The sequence below is a fragment of the Drosophila nasuta genome, chromosome 3, assembly GCF_023558535.2.
Source record: "Drosophila nasuta strain 15112-1781.00 chromosome 3, ASM2355853v1, whole genome shotgun sequence".
NCBI lineage: Eukaryota > Metazoa > Arthropoda > Insecta > Diptera > Drosophilidae > Drosophila > Drosophila nasuta.
In genome coordinates this window covers 31,767,698-31,783,909 of record NC_083457.1, presented here as the reverse complement: position 1 = coordinate 31,783,909, position 16,212 = coordinate 31,767,698, and the positions used below count along the sequence as shown (strand labels likewise).

Below are 16,212 nucleotides of genomic sequence, written 5' to 3'. Positions count from 1 at the left end.
ATTTCATGTAATATCTCGTTGATATTTGCATATTCACTTGGATAATTACGTACTCTAGATTTGCTAATATTCCTGAAATATTTTTATAGTTTATAATCAAACATAAAATTACTTATACATTACAGTTAACCTCTTTGTTTTCATAACTGCTAATTATTATTTATTATTTAAATAATACTTTGAAATCAAACACTTAATTACAAAGTCATTAATCTATTGCTTAAGTCAATTAATTTCTTTACAATACTTTAAATAATTGCATAAAAATTACTCGACTCATTGAGCGTTACAAATAATAGATTGATGTGCATTTATTTGTAATTCGATATGGTTAGCCAATAAATTAACAACATAATTGCATCAATCAGTTTAATGCAGCGAAACTTGTTGAGAAATTTTCTTTATAGGTAGTAATTGTGTTTATGTAAATTTAAACAATCAAGATTGCAGGTAAAATCTTGAGATGGATTTTTATCTACAAAAAAAAATAAGTTTGGTTTATTTAAGTATTTACTTTTGAATCTTTCTATTGGTACATTTATTTTTGTAGAAAACTTCTAGAGGTAGCTACAATATTTATCTATAAAATAAATAAGTTTGAATATTTTGTATATTTACTGTTGAATCTTCTTATTGATACATTTATTGTGTTAGAAATGCAAACGCTTATTTATTTTTGTATTTACTATACATCTGTTCTAATGAAAATATTATCTTATTAGTATAAATGTTATTTTACAATTGAGTTTATAATTAAAAATATCAATCAACTTGAAAATGTAACTGTATTGACCTGCATTTATAATTTATATTTAATATACGTATATATAATATTTAATTTAAGTTACATTTTATTTTAAGCATACTTTATATAATTGGATTAAACTACTATAAAAATACTTTTCATGTGAACTAACATTTGTCTTTAATCAAAAAACAATTGAAAGCGTATATTATTTTTGATGAGAGCAGCCAATATATTAATTTTTGCCAGCAACTATCCCATTCCTCATGTCATGTATATCAATATTATTAAATGGCAATCCACTCGCTGAGCTCAAATAAAAGGATAAAGCATAAATGGTTGTCAATTAAGCCGACTTGCCTTTAGCCCTTAGCCTGAAGCGAAATGATTAGCAAGAATTGACAGAGCTGAGTGCACGAGTATTATTATCGAAGTATGCTATTGTTTTCAAGGCGATTCATCGCCATACTCAGTCACTCCCACAGCTGGCGCTCTCTCTTTCTATCTCTCTCTCTTTCTTACTCTCCCACTCTAACGCTCTCTATGAATTGCTCATCATGGACTCATCATATCTAACGACAATTGTGTAGCGACCTCTTCGACTATTTGTGCCCGCTGTGCGTTTTGATAAGTGAAATGAGTTTAATTAGCGTAGACGCCAACGCTCTAGCTGCGCTTATCAGCTGGCTGCCAAGTGTTACCGAGCGTCACCAAAGTTGCGTGGCATGCGGGACCTCTGCCCCCCTCTGGCTTGCCTTTGCCCTCGCTGCCTTGGCAATTACTAATTCATTGTCAATGCCCCCGAACAATCAGCTTGCAGCTTGCCTTGATTATTTATGAAAATGACACAACAAATGCGCCATCTATTAATAGCGTGCAAGTGTGATGGTGGCAACCCTAGGCAAGTGTGTGCCTGATAAGGCGAGAGCGTGAATAGCGCAAAAACAACATAAAGAAACCCGCACACATGCAGTGGCAAAACGCTCGTCAACTGCGCCCCAAGTGCTCAACTGCCTTTGGGCTTATCAAGACGCTACGCGCGGAGCAATTACCTGGCGAAACGAAAACGAAAACAAAATAAAAGGAATACCATGTTTTGAGAACGTTGCGCGCAAAAATAAAGTGTAAAGTGAAAGTGTAGAGCGCGAAACAAATAAATGTCGCGGGAACAGCGTTCTTCTGGCCAATTTGTGGCCAACAATCAGGCGCCCTTTTGTGTACTGTTGCGCTATCGACGGCACAGCGGCAGCTGCAGTGCGCTGCCAACAGCAGCAACAACAAGAAATGCAGCAGTAACAACAACAACAATAATAGATGGCGACACTTCCGCTGTTGTCAAGTTGCGACGTCGCGAACAGCGTCAGCAGCGACCACAGACTACAGCGTTTGAAATGAGCAATGTAGGTGCTGGATGAGCAATGCAATTCGAACAATAAACAACCATAACGAATTCCATTATCAATACTATAAATAACACCACCAAATGATGCCCTTGCTAAACTCGCTTCACACTTTTATTTTCTATTTGCAGAAAAACAAGGAGTTGATGAATGACATTATCACCAACTGCAAAATTAAAAACGGTATGTCAATGCAATATTTGTTTATAATTAACGCCAAACAACAATGACGGCATGCGATTAAAAGCTCATTAAATGTTAATTATGAATAAGAGAATTGCGAAACAAAAAAAGTATTGCCTACAGGCGCGCCATTTAATTCACTTTTATACGAAATACATATGTATTTAAACAGCCATTGAACAGCAATCGAACGCTTTCCATATCTTAATAAATACTACGAGTGTTGTTATTATTATTATTAGTAATGCAGAACATGATTAAGTTTTGATTCTTGAATGTTCAATATGAAAAAGAGAAATGCAAAACTAAAAGCAATTTAGTTCACTTTTATTGAATATGGAATACACATTTAAACAACCATTGAACAGCCATCGAACCCTTTCTGCATTTTATAGTGTTGCTATTATTATCATTATCATTAATTATGTTAAGAATTATTAAGTTTTAATATTTAAAAGTTAATTATAGAAATACAAAACGAAAAAAGTGTTGCCTACCCACAGGCGCGCAATTAAATTCACTTTTATGTATACGCAATACACATTTAATGGGCTATTGAACAGCCATCGAACCCTTTCCGTATTTTACTAAAAATTATTAGTGCTGTTGTTATTACTATTATTATTATGTTGAACATTATTAAATTTTAATTACGAGTTAGGGAAATGCCAAACGAAAAAAGTGTTGCCTACCCTCAGGCGCGCAATTAAATTCACTTTAATGTACATGTAAAAAGCGATTGAACAGCCATCGTACCTTTTCCGTATTTGTATGATGCTTTTATTGCTGTTATTATTATTATTATTATTAATTACGTTGAACATTATTAGGTTTTGGTCCTGGCGTACAGCCCGCAGCAGCCACATCGCCAACAAAACGCCCACTCAGCCCGGATCATCCCAATCCTGCGCTGCCCATAACCGAGGTAAGCACACACCCACACACACACACCGGTTGTGTTTGTATGCCATAAATTAACAACACACACACACACATGCTCACTTATGGCAAATATTAGACTAGAGCATAAGTAGCTTAAGTTGAGAACTGACAAAATCAGTTCATTTATTGCCGGTCAGAAAGTTGAACAATTAAATGGAAGCTATGATTTTCCAAAGAGACTGAGAAATAATGTAAATTAATATGCCATAAGTTTGTAGTCTTTAAGCCTATTAAGTTTAGCATCTTTGTCGATGAATGAATTAATTGTGAGACACACACACAATTTTATTATAATTTGATAAGCAAACTTTCGAAAGCGATTAAGACAATTAAATGGTTTTGAGTCTTAAGGGCATAGAAAGTTAAATACTTCATTTAAATTTTGAAGTCAAGATGAAAATAATTAAATAATTTATTATCAATTTGATGTAACTATTAAAATGATAGTTTTCATCTATTTTTAGATAATTTATTCACCCATATTAAATATTTTTAAAGCCATAAAATTAAGTTCCCATATTTAAAATTATCAAAGAAATGTATATCACATTTTATGGCATATTTATTACATTCTTTAAGATAGTTAAGACTATTTTAAACAATTTGAGTTGCTAGCATTAAAATTGATGCAAAGTAAAAGTGACTTAAAGTTGTTATCGAAATAAAGCTTAATTAAAATAGTTAAGAAAATGCATTTTAGTTAAAAGTAAAACTAAACAGATTTAAGACAATATATTTATCATTTATTATTGAAAATTCAAAAACAATATTAAACAATTTGAGTTGTTCGCATTAACGTTGATGCAAAGTAAAAGTTGAAGTCTGAAGAAATGAAAGTTGGTTTAAAGAAAAGTTCGATAGTTGCAAGCGGCAAGTTCTTAAAAGTTATACTAGCAAAGTTTTTTTTTGCTTTTTCTTTTGCTTTTCTATACACATTTTCCATTACATTTATCTTTTCATTTAAACTAGACGCCGAGTCCTGCTATGAACCGCATGGGCTGGGCGCTGCGAACATTATTGGTAGTCGATAACTCAAGCTGTTTGAAGGATCGCAAGGTGAGTGACGTTCTGACCCCAAACCTGACTTATTGAGTCATCGTTTACCTCATGTATTTATTCGTTGCAGGTTTCGGGCAAATTAATACGCAAGTGTGCACCTGGCACTGAGCTCGTCGATTGGCTGGTCAACTTAGCTCCCATTGTCCACACACGCGCCCAGGCGGCGGGCATGTGGCAAGCTCTCCTCGAGGAAGGTGTACTGACACATGGTGAGTGGAGACGCATGTCTTCTGCCAATTAACGTACTATTTTACAGCTGTTAACACATTTGTTTCATTTCGTATCTTCTTGCGTTGTTGCATTGTTACAGTGAACAAGGAGCAACCGTTCAAGGATAAATGCTTTCTGTATCGATTTCGCTTGGATGAGGAAGGCGGTGCACCGGCAGCCGGCATACCACAAGCTGAGGATCTCAGTGCAGCTAATGAGCACATACGTGAGGCATTGAGTGCACTCTTTCAACGCGGTCCCGACGCCACATTGCGTATGATATTGCGCAAGCCGTAAGTACAACGCTGCGTATGATTGATATATGCGTGTGCTTTGAATGTGCTGCAATTAATCTGCTCCCAAAACTCCCCTTCCACAGTTGCTCTTATTTGCTTTTAATCAATCGGCAAATCAAACGCACACTCTCGACTCGATTCTCGACTCACATTCGTTTTTTTTTCCCCTCTCTCTCTCTGTATTCACAGCTCACATGAACGCACACCCGAGGAATTGGAACTGGTATTTGAGGAACTTGTGCATATAGCTGCCCTCTCGCATCTGTCGACCAGCATTAAGCGAGAGTTATCCTCGATAATTGTATTCGAAGCTCACGCTCAGGCGGGCACCATATGTGAGTTTTGGGTGAATTGTGTAAACTCAATTTCGCCAATAAGGAACCAAAGTTTTTCAATTAACTTAGCAGCAATTTGAGCTAATTATGTTGCCATTAAAAAGCATCCTTTTAAATCCCTTTTTTTTGTGCTTTTATGCTATCACAGTATTCAATCAAGGCGACGAAGGACGTTCCTGGTATATATTACTCAAAGGCTCCGTGGATGTTGTGATACATGGCAAAGGGACAGTTGCCACTCTGAAGACTGGCGATGATTTTGGCAAATTGGCTTTGATAAACGACGCACCAAGGTAAGTGGCAAGTTGTCGTCCCTCTTTCGCAATCCTTTTTTATTGCACCCGCTTTAACAACATTTGAAATTGTCAGGTTGCTTTCCTTTTTTTCGAGCTGAAAGTTGTTCTAGTTCGTTAGCAAAAGTTTTGGTAGACATCAACAATTCTCTTTATATCGTTTTCATCTTTCACTGGCTCCGACAAGTTAGGCAGCTCCATTCTTGCCACGTTTTGTTGCTTTAGACCAACTGCAAACAATATGCGAGCAGCATAATGGAGGCCAGGCCACAACACTCTTGCACTTGGCCAAGCACACAACAATGGACTCTGGCACAGAGCACAGCACAGCTTCAGCGCTCTGAGCACAGATCCAGATCCAGTAAAAGTGCGGCGGGTAATAGCATTAGACACTTTGTGGCCCCCAGCCCTAAAGATAACAACAACAAGAGCGACAACAACAACAATGACAACAAGAGCGGCAACAAAAATGCCAGATAACAACAGCCATTGTGCGGCATTTATAGCAAACAATTGAAAATTGAAACAAAATATAAATTTGCTAAGCATTAGCTCACGCCCCTTCACTCCCTCCTCCTTTTCTCTCTCTCTCTCTTTTTCTCACACGCTGTCCGTTAAGAGCTTGCTGGGAATATGTTGTACGTACCACACACACACATACCCACACACACACACACAGACACAATAGCTTCAAAGTGGCACTTAGAACTTGGCTTAATTTGAATCTGCAACACATGTCGAACAAAGTGAAACTTTTAAGCTTGATAAACGAGCTGAATTTCTTCTTCAACAGCTTTAAAAGTGCATTAAAGCTTTAAGCTCCAGTTACTTGAGGGAAAATCATAATTGATGGCAGCTTCAATTTCATGGTTGCATTTGTTTTTTCTAGGGCAGCACCTTTAGCTGTAAAGGGCATTTAAGTTTTCAAAATGCCAAAGACAATACAATTATTAAAAGCTCATTATCAAACATGATTAATAGTATAAATGCAATTCCAATAGCTTCGCTTACTTAATTTAAACTTAAATGTTTGAAAAGCGCATTCAAATAAAAAGCCGCTACTCAAAAGAGTTCATTTTGTAATATTTAATACAATTTCAGCATTGCTCTCAGTGCCACAATAATTAAACAAATTGAATGCATTAAGTGACGTGTGTAAATATTTATTTCCTTTTCATCAGCAAAAGTAGCTTTTTATAATGTCGCACGACAATTTTCGAGCATATCACATAAAAAAATAAATAAATGTCAAGAGAACGCTGCAGACACCACTTAAAAGCATTGAAATAAGTACCTTGAATGTTAATTAAAAATACACTTTATGCTCTCAGCGCATTACAAATACCCACAACGCCCACAAAAAGCCCATTGCATGTAGGCGTAACCTCAGTGGTAAATAAAAGTTATTTGTTTTTTTATCGATTGATTTTTTATTAACCGGGAAAAATGCAATTTTCGTGCTGCATTCAGCTCAAACTACATCAATTACATTTATGTAAATTGACAAGTCACAAACGTAATCCGAAATTCAAGGAGTGATCGACTAAAATGATACCCTGTAGATTAAGTTAAAGTCGTTGCTTTAACAGGATATTTAATAAAGACATCAAAATTCAAATATTTCAATTAATAATAATAACTTGATAATAAACATCTGCATTACAATTATTGAATTTTGCTAAATGCTTAATGAGACAAATTTAAAAATACTTAATTTAAATTTATAAACTGTAAACGTAACTTATTTTTTCGAGTTTTTATATATTATTCGAATATAAAAAAATGTATAAAAGAAAAACTCCGATTATAAATTTAACTTAAATATCTATTGAATAAAGGCAGATCTACATAGATAGGAGACATCACCAGAGATACCCTGTAATATTTGCAAGTTGTGTGGACATCATTTATATTTCCTCTAAAAAAGACATATCGAAATTACCGGAAATGACCGGAAGTGCCCAAAATTTGTCAATAGTTTGTCAAAATGCAATTACCAAAATGTTTAGCAAACATTATTCATAAAAAGTTTCGTTTGCCACAATCAAGTTAGTTCTGGCAATTGCGATTTGTTGCTCATTTCGTTTGACTTATGCAGATTACGTATACGCAGTGGCAATAAATGTGATTGCTTTGGTTTTATTTTGCAGAGCTGCCACAATCGTTTTGAAGGAGAACAATTGTCATCTGCTGCGCGTGGACAAGGAGCACTTTAATCGCATTCTGCGGGATGTGGAGGCCAACACACTAAGATTGCAGGAGCACGGCAAGGATGTTTTAGTGCTCGAGCGTGTAGCCAAACAGCGTGGACAACATTCCGCATTCAAGTGAGTGGCAATTGTGCCAAAGCAAACGTCACGAAAAATTTAATTGAAATCGAAAACAAAGAGAGTAAAACTTCTTAAATGTCCGTGCGTTTTTATGAGCTAATTACACGTGACTCAATTTCAAAATGAATAAACAAACAATATAGCGATGTCCTTTATTTGCTCTTTTTTGCAGATATACCGTGATGTCGGGCACACCAGCCAAAATGCTGGAACATTTGCTTGAGACACGTCTGGGACAGTCGGTCAGCGGCATGGATCCATTTCTTGATGACTTTCTGCTCACGCATATTGTGTTTATGCCCGTCGTGCAGCTCGTCGACGAACTGGCCAACTAATATCCTTTTTACAAAACAATACTCAACACTAAATTATATTTTAAGCTTACCAATTTAGTAGCTTCTTTTCCGTTAGGGTTTCTCTGGCTGAAGGTTGTCAAGTCATTCAACAATTTCAAACCAAAATATTCAACAACTTTCTTCCTTTTTATAAGAAATTTGTCTCGGGTTTAAGTTTTTAATTACCCTAAACTATTTCTAGTTTTGCTCGATTTATGAATAAGCTGCAAGCTTAGGTTTAGTAACCTTTATTTTCTATATTTTTTGCTTGCTTATTCCTACCTCAATTTTTCATCCTTTTTTACTTCAAATTCCCGTTTAAGCTACTTTCCTCCTAAACTGCACTTTAACATACCCAAACTCTCTTCTAGCGATTGTTTAGTTGTTATCCTGCCATTTAACTTTAGTATTTGATTTGCTGCATAAATCAGGAAAAACAAAAAATTATTCAAAATTTAATTGAATTCTCTGAGCCGCATTTTCGGCATGCTTGCCACGTGCGAGAGCTTAGCACAAATTTTGAGGCAGGCGATTTAAAGAGAGGACTTACTCCGCCTCTCAAAAAAAAGAAACGGCAACCACTTTAAAAATGGGCGACTTCCATTTGCAACAGCCCTACAGTTAGACCATAGACTGACACAGGAGTCACGTACACGTTGGGGAACGTGATGTTGCAGGGGCAGGAGGCAGAGACATGGGGCACGGCGTGTGGCAGGGCAACAAACATATCCACAGCGACAGTTTAAGTGTTGGCAGCATGCAAACCACACACACACACACACAAACTAACTAAAACACACAGACACACAAGACCACGCCCACACATATGTGGGGCAAAAACATGAAGTCAGGTTCGTGACTTGAGAATGTCAAGTTGGGTAGCAAAAAACAAGTAGCAAAAGCTACAGACGAGTGGGCTCAACTTTTAGATACTTGGTAGCTCTTTTAAAGAGATGCAATTTTAGCTGTAACTTATTTTTAGGCAACTAAATAATTTCAAAATATGGAATATCAGGCAAAATTCTAACCTTAAAATTCACAACGCCTTTCTCGCATTTCAATTTACGTGTTTAGAAGAGGGCGTGACTAAAGTCTAAAACAATTTTAATCCACATTTGAAACCAATAAGTATTATCCCCAAGTTTAGTGTTCTTAGCTTGTATAATCTTTGAAATATCAGTGCTTAAACAGGCGGACAGACAGCCAGACAAAACAAGTTAAGGTTCTTCCTCGGTTCTCACACCATTTGTATACCCTTTTATGCGACAACTAACGCGTATACTAATGAAAGGACCAACCAAGTAAGGGACGAGTAGCACTTCCTTTCGGCAGCAAAGTAACTGTTAAACTCTCTCGCAAAACAAAAGCCACAATGATGTTGAAAATACAGAAGGCGAGAGGCAGAAAGACAGACATTGATGAAGAGAGTCAGAGTCAGAGTCCTTGAGCATTGGGTCAACAATTTGGTAATGTGCAGTTGAAATAGCAGGAAGGTTGGGCTTGCGTTTGGGTTTCACTTGTGCCCACTTCAATGATGCTTGAAACTAATCTCCAATCTGCATTGGAATACGTGATGTGCTTAATAAGCAGACAGAGTCCAATTTTGACCACCTCCATTTCCCTTTTCCTTCGCATTTCCCTTTCTCGCCACCACCACTCGATGCTTGGTGTGCGTGCCAAAGTGACAGATTTTTGAGGCAAATGCTTGAGAACAAATGTTGGTGTACATTTCCTTAACCACGCTGCACCTTTCATTGTGATGCCCACGAAGAGGCGCAAACCCCGGAGGATCGGGAGTACATCATTAACTTCAAGAAGCGCGTCATACAATTCATGCAAAAATGGGTAATGGCCGTGCGACATGCCGCCTTCGAGGAGCCAAGCGTTTGCGATTTCATCGAAGATCTCGCTGCCGAGGTGGAAGCGGATCCCGACCTGAATGAGGAGACGAGCATCATACACAATGTGCTAACGCAGATGGCACGCTATCAGGAGGATCGCAATCAGAATGCCGGGCAAAAGTGGAAATTGCCAACGAATGGACAACCAATTTGTCTATTCAGTGGCAATGCGACGCCCTCAAAGACGGTTATACGACCCGATGATGATAGTGAGTAGTAGTTGGCCAATTGAAATGCAAATTGCCAAATGGCAAATGGCAAATTGCAAACGGCAAGAGTTGAACACTTTTTAATTCCATTCCTTCCTTACTTCCTTCCTTCCTTCCTTCCATCCTCGCTTGCTTCTTGCTTGCAGTCATTTTCCGTGTGTATTGCGCCGACCACACATATTGCACTCTGCGCTTCCCCATGCACACAACGGCGGAGTTAATCAAGGCATGTGCCGCCGACAAGTTGCAATTGAATCGTGGACCCGATGACTTGTGCCTCGTTGAGGTCAAATCGAATGGCGAACGTTCCGTGTTCAAGGATAACGATGTTAGCATACCCACGGGCCTCACGCTCAATGGCCGTTTGTTTGTCTCCGTCAAGGATCATCTGGATGCTTTGGTAAGTCTCCACACTCTCTCTCTCTCTCTCGGCTGTTCAAATAGCCAAATAGCTGTTTGGTTCTAATAAGTGTCCATCTTTCAATTCTCTTTGTGCACACACATTCACACAGACACAGCTGCCGGAGCAGGAGTGCCCCACTGAGGGTGTCGACATCGATTTGGAAATCTTGAGCACCAAAGAGCTTGCCTATCACATCACAATCTTTGAGTGGGATTTATTCTGGGCAGTCCACGAGTACGAGCTGCTCTATCACACCTTTGGGCGACATCACTTTGGCAAGGTACACTTAGCAAAACCAAAGCCAAAAAGAAAATATTACTTTTACTTTTCACAGAGGTATTTGAGGCAGAGCAGAACAAGATTGAAAGGAAACTAATGTTTGACAGTCGATATGCTATATGTTCAGAGAATTTCTTTGAAAGAAATGTGAAATTCACACATTTTGTGTAAAATCAATAAGTTTTAAAAACTAATATATTTAATATAGATTATTTTCTTGGCAATAACAAATATTTCTAGTATTTCAATACACTTGTGTAAGACGTTAAGATGGCAAGCTTCTCAAAGACATTTTTACATGTTTAGCGAAGAGATTTTGTAGCTGGCTTCTTTATTAAAACTTTGAATATTTATAATATTATTTAATTTTAGAAAAGTCAAAGCTAGAGTACACCTAAATAGGCAAACTCTTCTTTAGTATAGAAAAACCAATAGAAAAAGAGATTGTTTTAGAAAAAGATTTTAAATTAAGCTATGTGAGAAGCGCTATCAAATTAAAGCTTCAAGAGTTGTTAAGTTCTACTTTATGTATGCACATACATATGTTTACTATATCTTATATAAACCCCCAACCTTTTCTCCCAGTGTAAGCGAGAGAGAGCATTGCTCTAGCCGTTATTTGGGCTGTGCCTGTGGCTGCATTGTTTGGTAGAAGTTTTAAAAGCCTTTTGGCTAATTAGGCTGCCATTGCCATCACATTCTGTCCTCCCTTTCCCCAGATAGCAGGTTCCTCCCTTCGATAGGCTCAAGTTAGCGTTCAACTATTCAGAAGTCTGGCATTTGTCATGTTGCTGCAAATTGTGTTTTGCCACGAGCTGAAAACGACTTAGCATCCTCTCTCTATCTCTATCTCTATTCAGCTCTCTTGAGAATTCTCGAGCAATTAAAGCTTACCAAAATGTCTTCTCCAAGTTTCATCTCAACTTCCCCTCATTTTCTATCCCACAGATTACTGCCAATTTGGATGTATTTCTGCGTCGCTTCAATGAGGTTCAGTACTGGATTGTCACCGAGCTCGTCTCGACCCAAAGTCTGAGTAAGCGTGTGGGTCTCGTACGGAAATTTATCAAGCTGGCCGCTTAGTAAGTGCTAAGGACATCAATTAAGTTCTAAGGCAGCAATTAATAGACTTTTCCCCCCTCACTTTTAGCTGCAAGGAGTATCAGAATCTGAATGCCTTCTTTGCCATCGTTATGGGACTCTCAAATATGGCCGTAACACGGCTGCATCAGACCTGGGAGAAGATTCCATCGAAGTTTCGCAAAATCTTTCAGGAATTTGAAGCTCTCATCGATCCCAGTCGCAATCATCGAGCGTATCGCGTGTTTGTCGGCAAATTACAACCGCCGCTGATACCCTTCATGCCATTGCTGCTCAAGGACATGACCTTTGCGCATGAGGGCAACAAGACGAGTCTCGATGGTCTGGTCAACTTTGAGAAAATGCACATGATGGCACAAACAATGCGCACCATTCGCTTCTGTCGCTCACGAAGTTTGGGTGAGTAATTGAAATAATAATAAAATAATTAGATTAATCTTTAAAGTAATCGTTAAAGGAATTTTCAAATTTGAAGTACTTTTTGTTGCAGAAATTCTAGTTTTATTCAATTAGTTTTGAAAGTGTGAAATTATTGAAAACTCCACGAATAATAATAAAAATATTTGCAATCACATACAGATAATTCATATAAGCTTTCTAGCTTTCTTGTTGCGTAAAAGAATTTAGAAAAAAAATATGCTTTTCATAGAAAGAACTTCAGAGAGACTTGTGTTAAAAAATCCAAACATGACTCTAAAAGTGTGTAATTTTTATCATTTAAAAAAATATAAATTAAAAGAGCTTTTTTTCCATAATTAGTTTAGCTTTTGAATATTATTAAATTGCAGCTTAGCAAGTTTGAGTGGCTCAATGTTATAGAAAATTAATTAATGAATTAGTGTAAATTAAAAGAGCTTTAACACATAATTTGAATATCACAGAACTTGCAGCTTAACATGCTTAAGTGACTCTAAATGTTCAAAATATATCAATTGAATAAATATAAATTAAAAGATTAATTTGTTGACCTTCTAAAGCATTTTAGTATCACCAAATTTGCAGCTTAGCAAATTTAAGTGGCTCTAAGTTATGAAATAATTGATCAATTTAATAGATACAAATTAAAAGAGCTTTAACACATAATTGGTTGAGCTTTTAAAGCACTTGAATATCACAGAATTTGCAGCTTAGCAAGTTTAAGTGACTCTCAGCTATATTTCACGACTAACTTTTCGGGCTTAATTCGATTTGCAGGTCTGGAGCCACCATCCCCCAAGAGCGAGGGCGAAGTGCGTTCGTACATCAGCAGCTTTCGTGTGATTGACAATCAGCGCGTGTTAACCGCCATGTCCCAGAAGGTGGAGCCGACCAGGAAGCTAAACTAAATGAGCGACAGACAGCCAACCAGCGAGTTGTCGCTTACTTAACGTAGTTCTAATTTGTAATTAGTGCGTATTTAGTGTCTATGATAAAAGAGTATTTAATGGGTTAATAGCGACCCCTTTAACCCTTACAAACGTAATAAGAACTCGTAGAGGAAAAAAAAAGTTACAGAAAGTGAAACATCGCATAAATAATATGTAAAACTGCAATTAACTGCACAGTTATGAGCTTAGCTGAGTTGTTTTTAGCTGCCCCCGTCGCAGGCTACCAACCAGTGCATTCTAAGAAACTAAGCGCCGAATACCCCGCAGAGATTTAATAAGCTAACTTTATTCTCATATTAGCCAGAACCTAAGTAATATCTATGTAAGCTTAGTAAAACCACAGAAAAAAAACGAAGCAACTATCTCAAATTTTTCAAATGAACTGAAACTGCATTTCTACTGCAGCCAAAAATCCTGTTAAACTTTTTGATTTAGTACAAAACAAAAGGTTGGCTTTTGGTCAAAAATAAAGCTGGGTAAAGTGAATTCCCAAAACTAAATGAACAAAACAAATAAAACAAAACAAAACAAAAACAACAAATGGGCGTGTGTGATACTAAACATTTAGAGAAAGCAACAGCAAATGCAACAACAACAACCACTTCAACACCAACAACAACAACAATGTGTACTAAACAATTTCCTGTAACTTTACTGCGAAAAATTTGTTAAATAACCAAGTCATGGCTATGCTCTAAAAAGAGAATGTAATAAAACAAAAAGTGTAATTTATTTTTATAAAAAAAAAAAAACAAGAAAAACAAAAATCAAAGAAACAAACTAAATATATAAAACGAATAACTGACAAAGCGATTAACAAATACATATAATCAAATCGATTTAGAGCTAGTTGTTAATACATAAGTTATAACTAGTCGTAAGCCATTTATTTAAATTGCGTTTTGTTTTCACATTTTTAATTCATAAATAAAATACACCCACACACATGCAAACAACATGTATTATATATAGTGAAATATTCTTTTGAGTTGTTTTATTTCTGATTTTGTAAACTAAAAACGAAATAAGATGCATTATTAAATATTAATGAACAACAAAACACTGGAGAGGGACCTTATTAGTTTGTAGAATGTGTACAAAATGTGGCATCATTCAGTTGTACATACGAGAGTATATTTGAATAGAAATTACTTTAAAACACTACCTAAATATATAGGTGCGACTTTTATGAGGCCTGCCAATCAACGTAGCACATCTTATCTCTTCCGTTGATGTCTCTTCGTGAGGTCCCATAAAGAGCAACACTTGATAACAAAAAAAAAGAAAAAGAAACAAAAATTATAATAAAAATGAGAAAATTAAAAATAGTAATTGTATAATTATAGTTATGTATTCTAGACAACGTAGTTTCCTAAACTTATCCAACTCCTCTCCCACAAAGGTCTCTCAAACAACGACATTACCACTTAGACAAGAACCACTTTGTAGAATAACTAACCAAACATCATAAAGCACCAATCCACAAAAGCGTACTTAATATAATCGTCTGTATTTCTTCACTGGCAATCTTCAGCACTTAATAGACCATTCATAGGTTTCCCCCAAAACAACAGCAAATATATAAAGCAGACGAACGAATTTTGAAAAGGAACTTTTATATATGCAAAAAAAAAAAAAATACAAAGTATGAAACGATTGTTTAATTTATTAAGTACTCGTAATTGATCAATTTTGAATTGATTTACATACAACGCAAGACACCAATTTTTTAGATCGAGTTACCAGATTGTAAGAACATTTAAAGCCTTTAATTACTTTATCTACCAAATAAATATTTAAACAATGAAAAGAAACCCAAGACAAATGGAAAGTTTCCGCCAGAGTCGTCCATTTAGTAATTCAAACTAATAAGAATTGATACAATTTTTCCCATGGCAAGAAAACTCTTCTATATGTAGACTAAATGTTAATTTAGATGTAGACCAAGGTGTTGCAACGGGATTATAGCATAATATGATACTATACTTGCCCACAATGAAAATATTTTAGCTCTACTTAGCTTAAGAAAACGTTTCCAAACATTTTGTGTCAAATATTTAGATATACGACTCTCTATAAATATAATATACGAAATATATAAATATATATATATATTTTGTAGCATTTCTATGTTGGAATCTTATATACAAGTCTATGAAAGAAAGTACCATTATATACATACATAGATAACGTACTAAAATTACGCTAAAAAGAACAAAAAATTTCCAATTTTAAATTGTGATTCGATTTGACAATCTTAATAGAATCTCTACAACATTTGATTTTTTTCCACATTTACAATTCTTTCAATATTGGTTTCGGAACTTTGCATAAATCGAGTAAGTAGAGAGTAAAAGAGATCAAAGCTATAGCTATACGTAATATACCTCCGTTTAACCATACACCAGGCACAAAATAAAACGAAATAAATAGAAATCGATAATATTCAGTAAAATCGCAATAAATGTTCAAAACCATCTAACTAAATGTTCAAATCAATGTTTACATGTCTAACGAAAACAATCTTGCAAATTTTACTTGTATCTCGTAAAGCTTACCCAGAAATAAAAACAAAAAAAAAAAACCAAAGACAAACACAAATTTATGATGATAATAATAATAGTGTTAATAAAAAAAATGCTCAGCCGAGCTCACAGTAAGAATACAACACCAAGCGGAATAATAGCAATTAACAGATCGATCGATCAGTAAATATAATGAAATAGTAAATTACATAAGTATGATGACGATATTTAGCCGAATCTTTTAACCAATTACAATTACACTAACAATTACAAATTACAATAACAATAACATTTATGCA

At 35.9% G+C, this 16,212-nt stretch overlaps 1 protein-coding gene across 6 annotated transcripts in view; it reads left to right on the top strand.

Moving 5' to 3' along the window:
* LOC132791777 (rap guanine nucleotide exchange factor 4) overlaps positions 1–15,977 on the top strand; it is a 76,160-nt gene extending 60,183 nt beyond the window's left edge. For 5 of the 6 annotated variants that reach the window (XM_060800830.1, XM_060800829.1, XM_060800833.1 and 2 more), the window contains 15 exons: positions 2,277–2,328; positions 3,159–3,253; positions 4,240–4,326; positions 4,397–4,538; positions 4,640–4,832; positions 5,025–5,170; positions 5,319–5,463; positions 7,614–7,790; positions 7,966–8,127; positions 9,877–10,238; positions 10,385–10,638; positions 10,751–10,921; positions 11,869–12,002; positions 12,071–12,420; positions 13,216–15,977. In XM_060800830.1, coding sequence (XP_060656813.1) covers positions 2,277–2,328; positions 3,159–3,253; positions 4,240–4,326; positions 4,397–4,538; positions 4,640–4,832; positions 5,025–5,170; positions 5,319–5,463; positions 7,614–7,790; positions 7,966–8,127; positions 9,877–10,238; positions 10,385–10,638; positions 10,751–10,921; positions 11,869–12,002; positions 12,071–12,420; positions 13,216–13,346 — 2,601 coding nt within the window. In that variant the 3' untranslated portion in view covers positions 13,347–15,977. Of the gene's footprint in view, positions 1–1,755; positions 2,146–2,276; positions 2,329–3,158; positions 3,254–4,239; positions 4,327–4,396; positions 4,539–4,639; positions 4,833–5,024; positions 5,171–5,318; positions 5,464–7,613; positions 7,791–7,965; positions 8,128–9,876; positions 10,239–10,384; positions 10,639–10,750; positions 10,922–11,868; positions 12,003–12,070; positions 12,421–13,215 lie in introns of those variants that run through there. The other variant, XM_060800831.1, reaches the window with a different exon arrangement.
* The last annotated feature ends 235 nt before the right edge of the window (positions 15,978–16,212 follow it).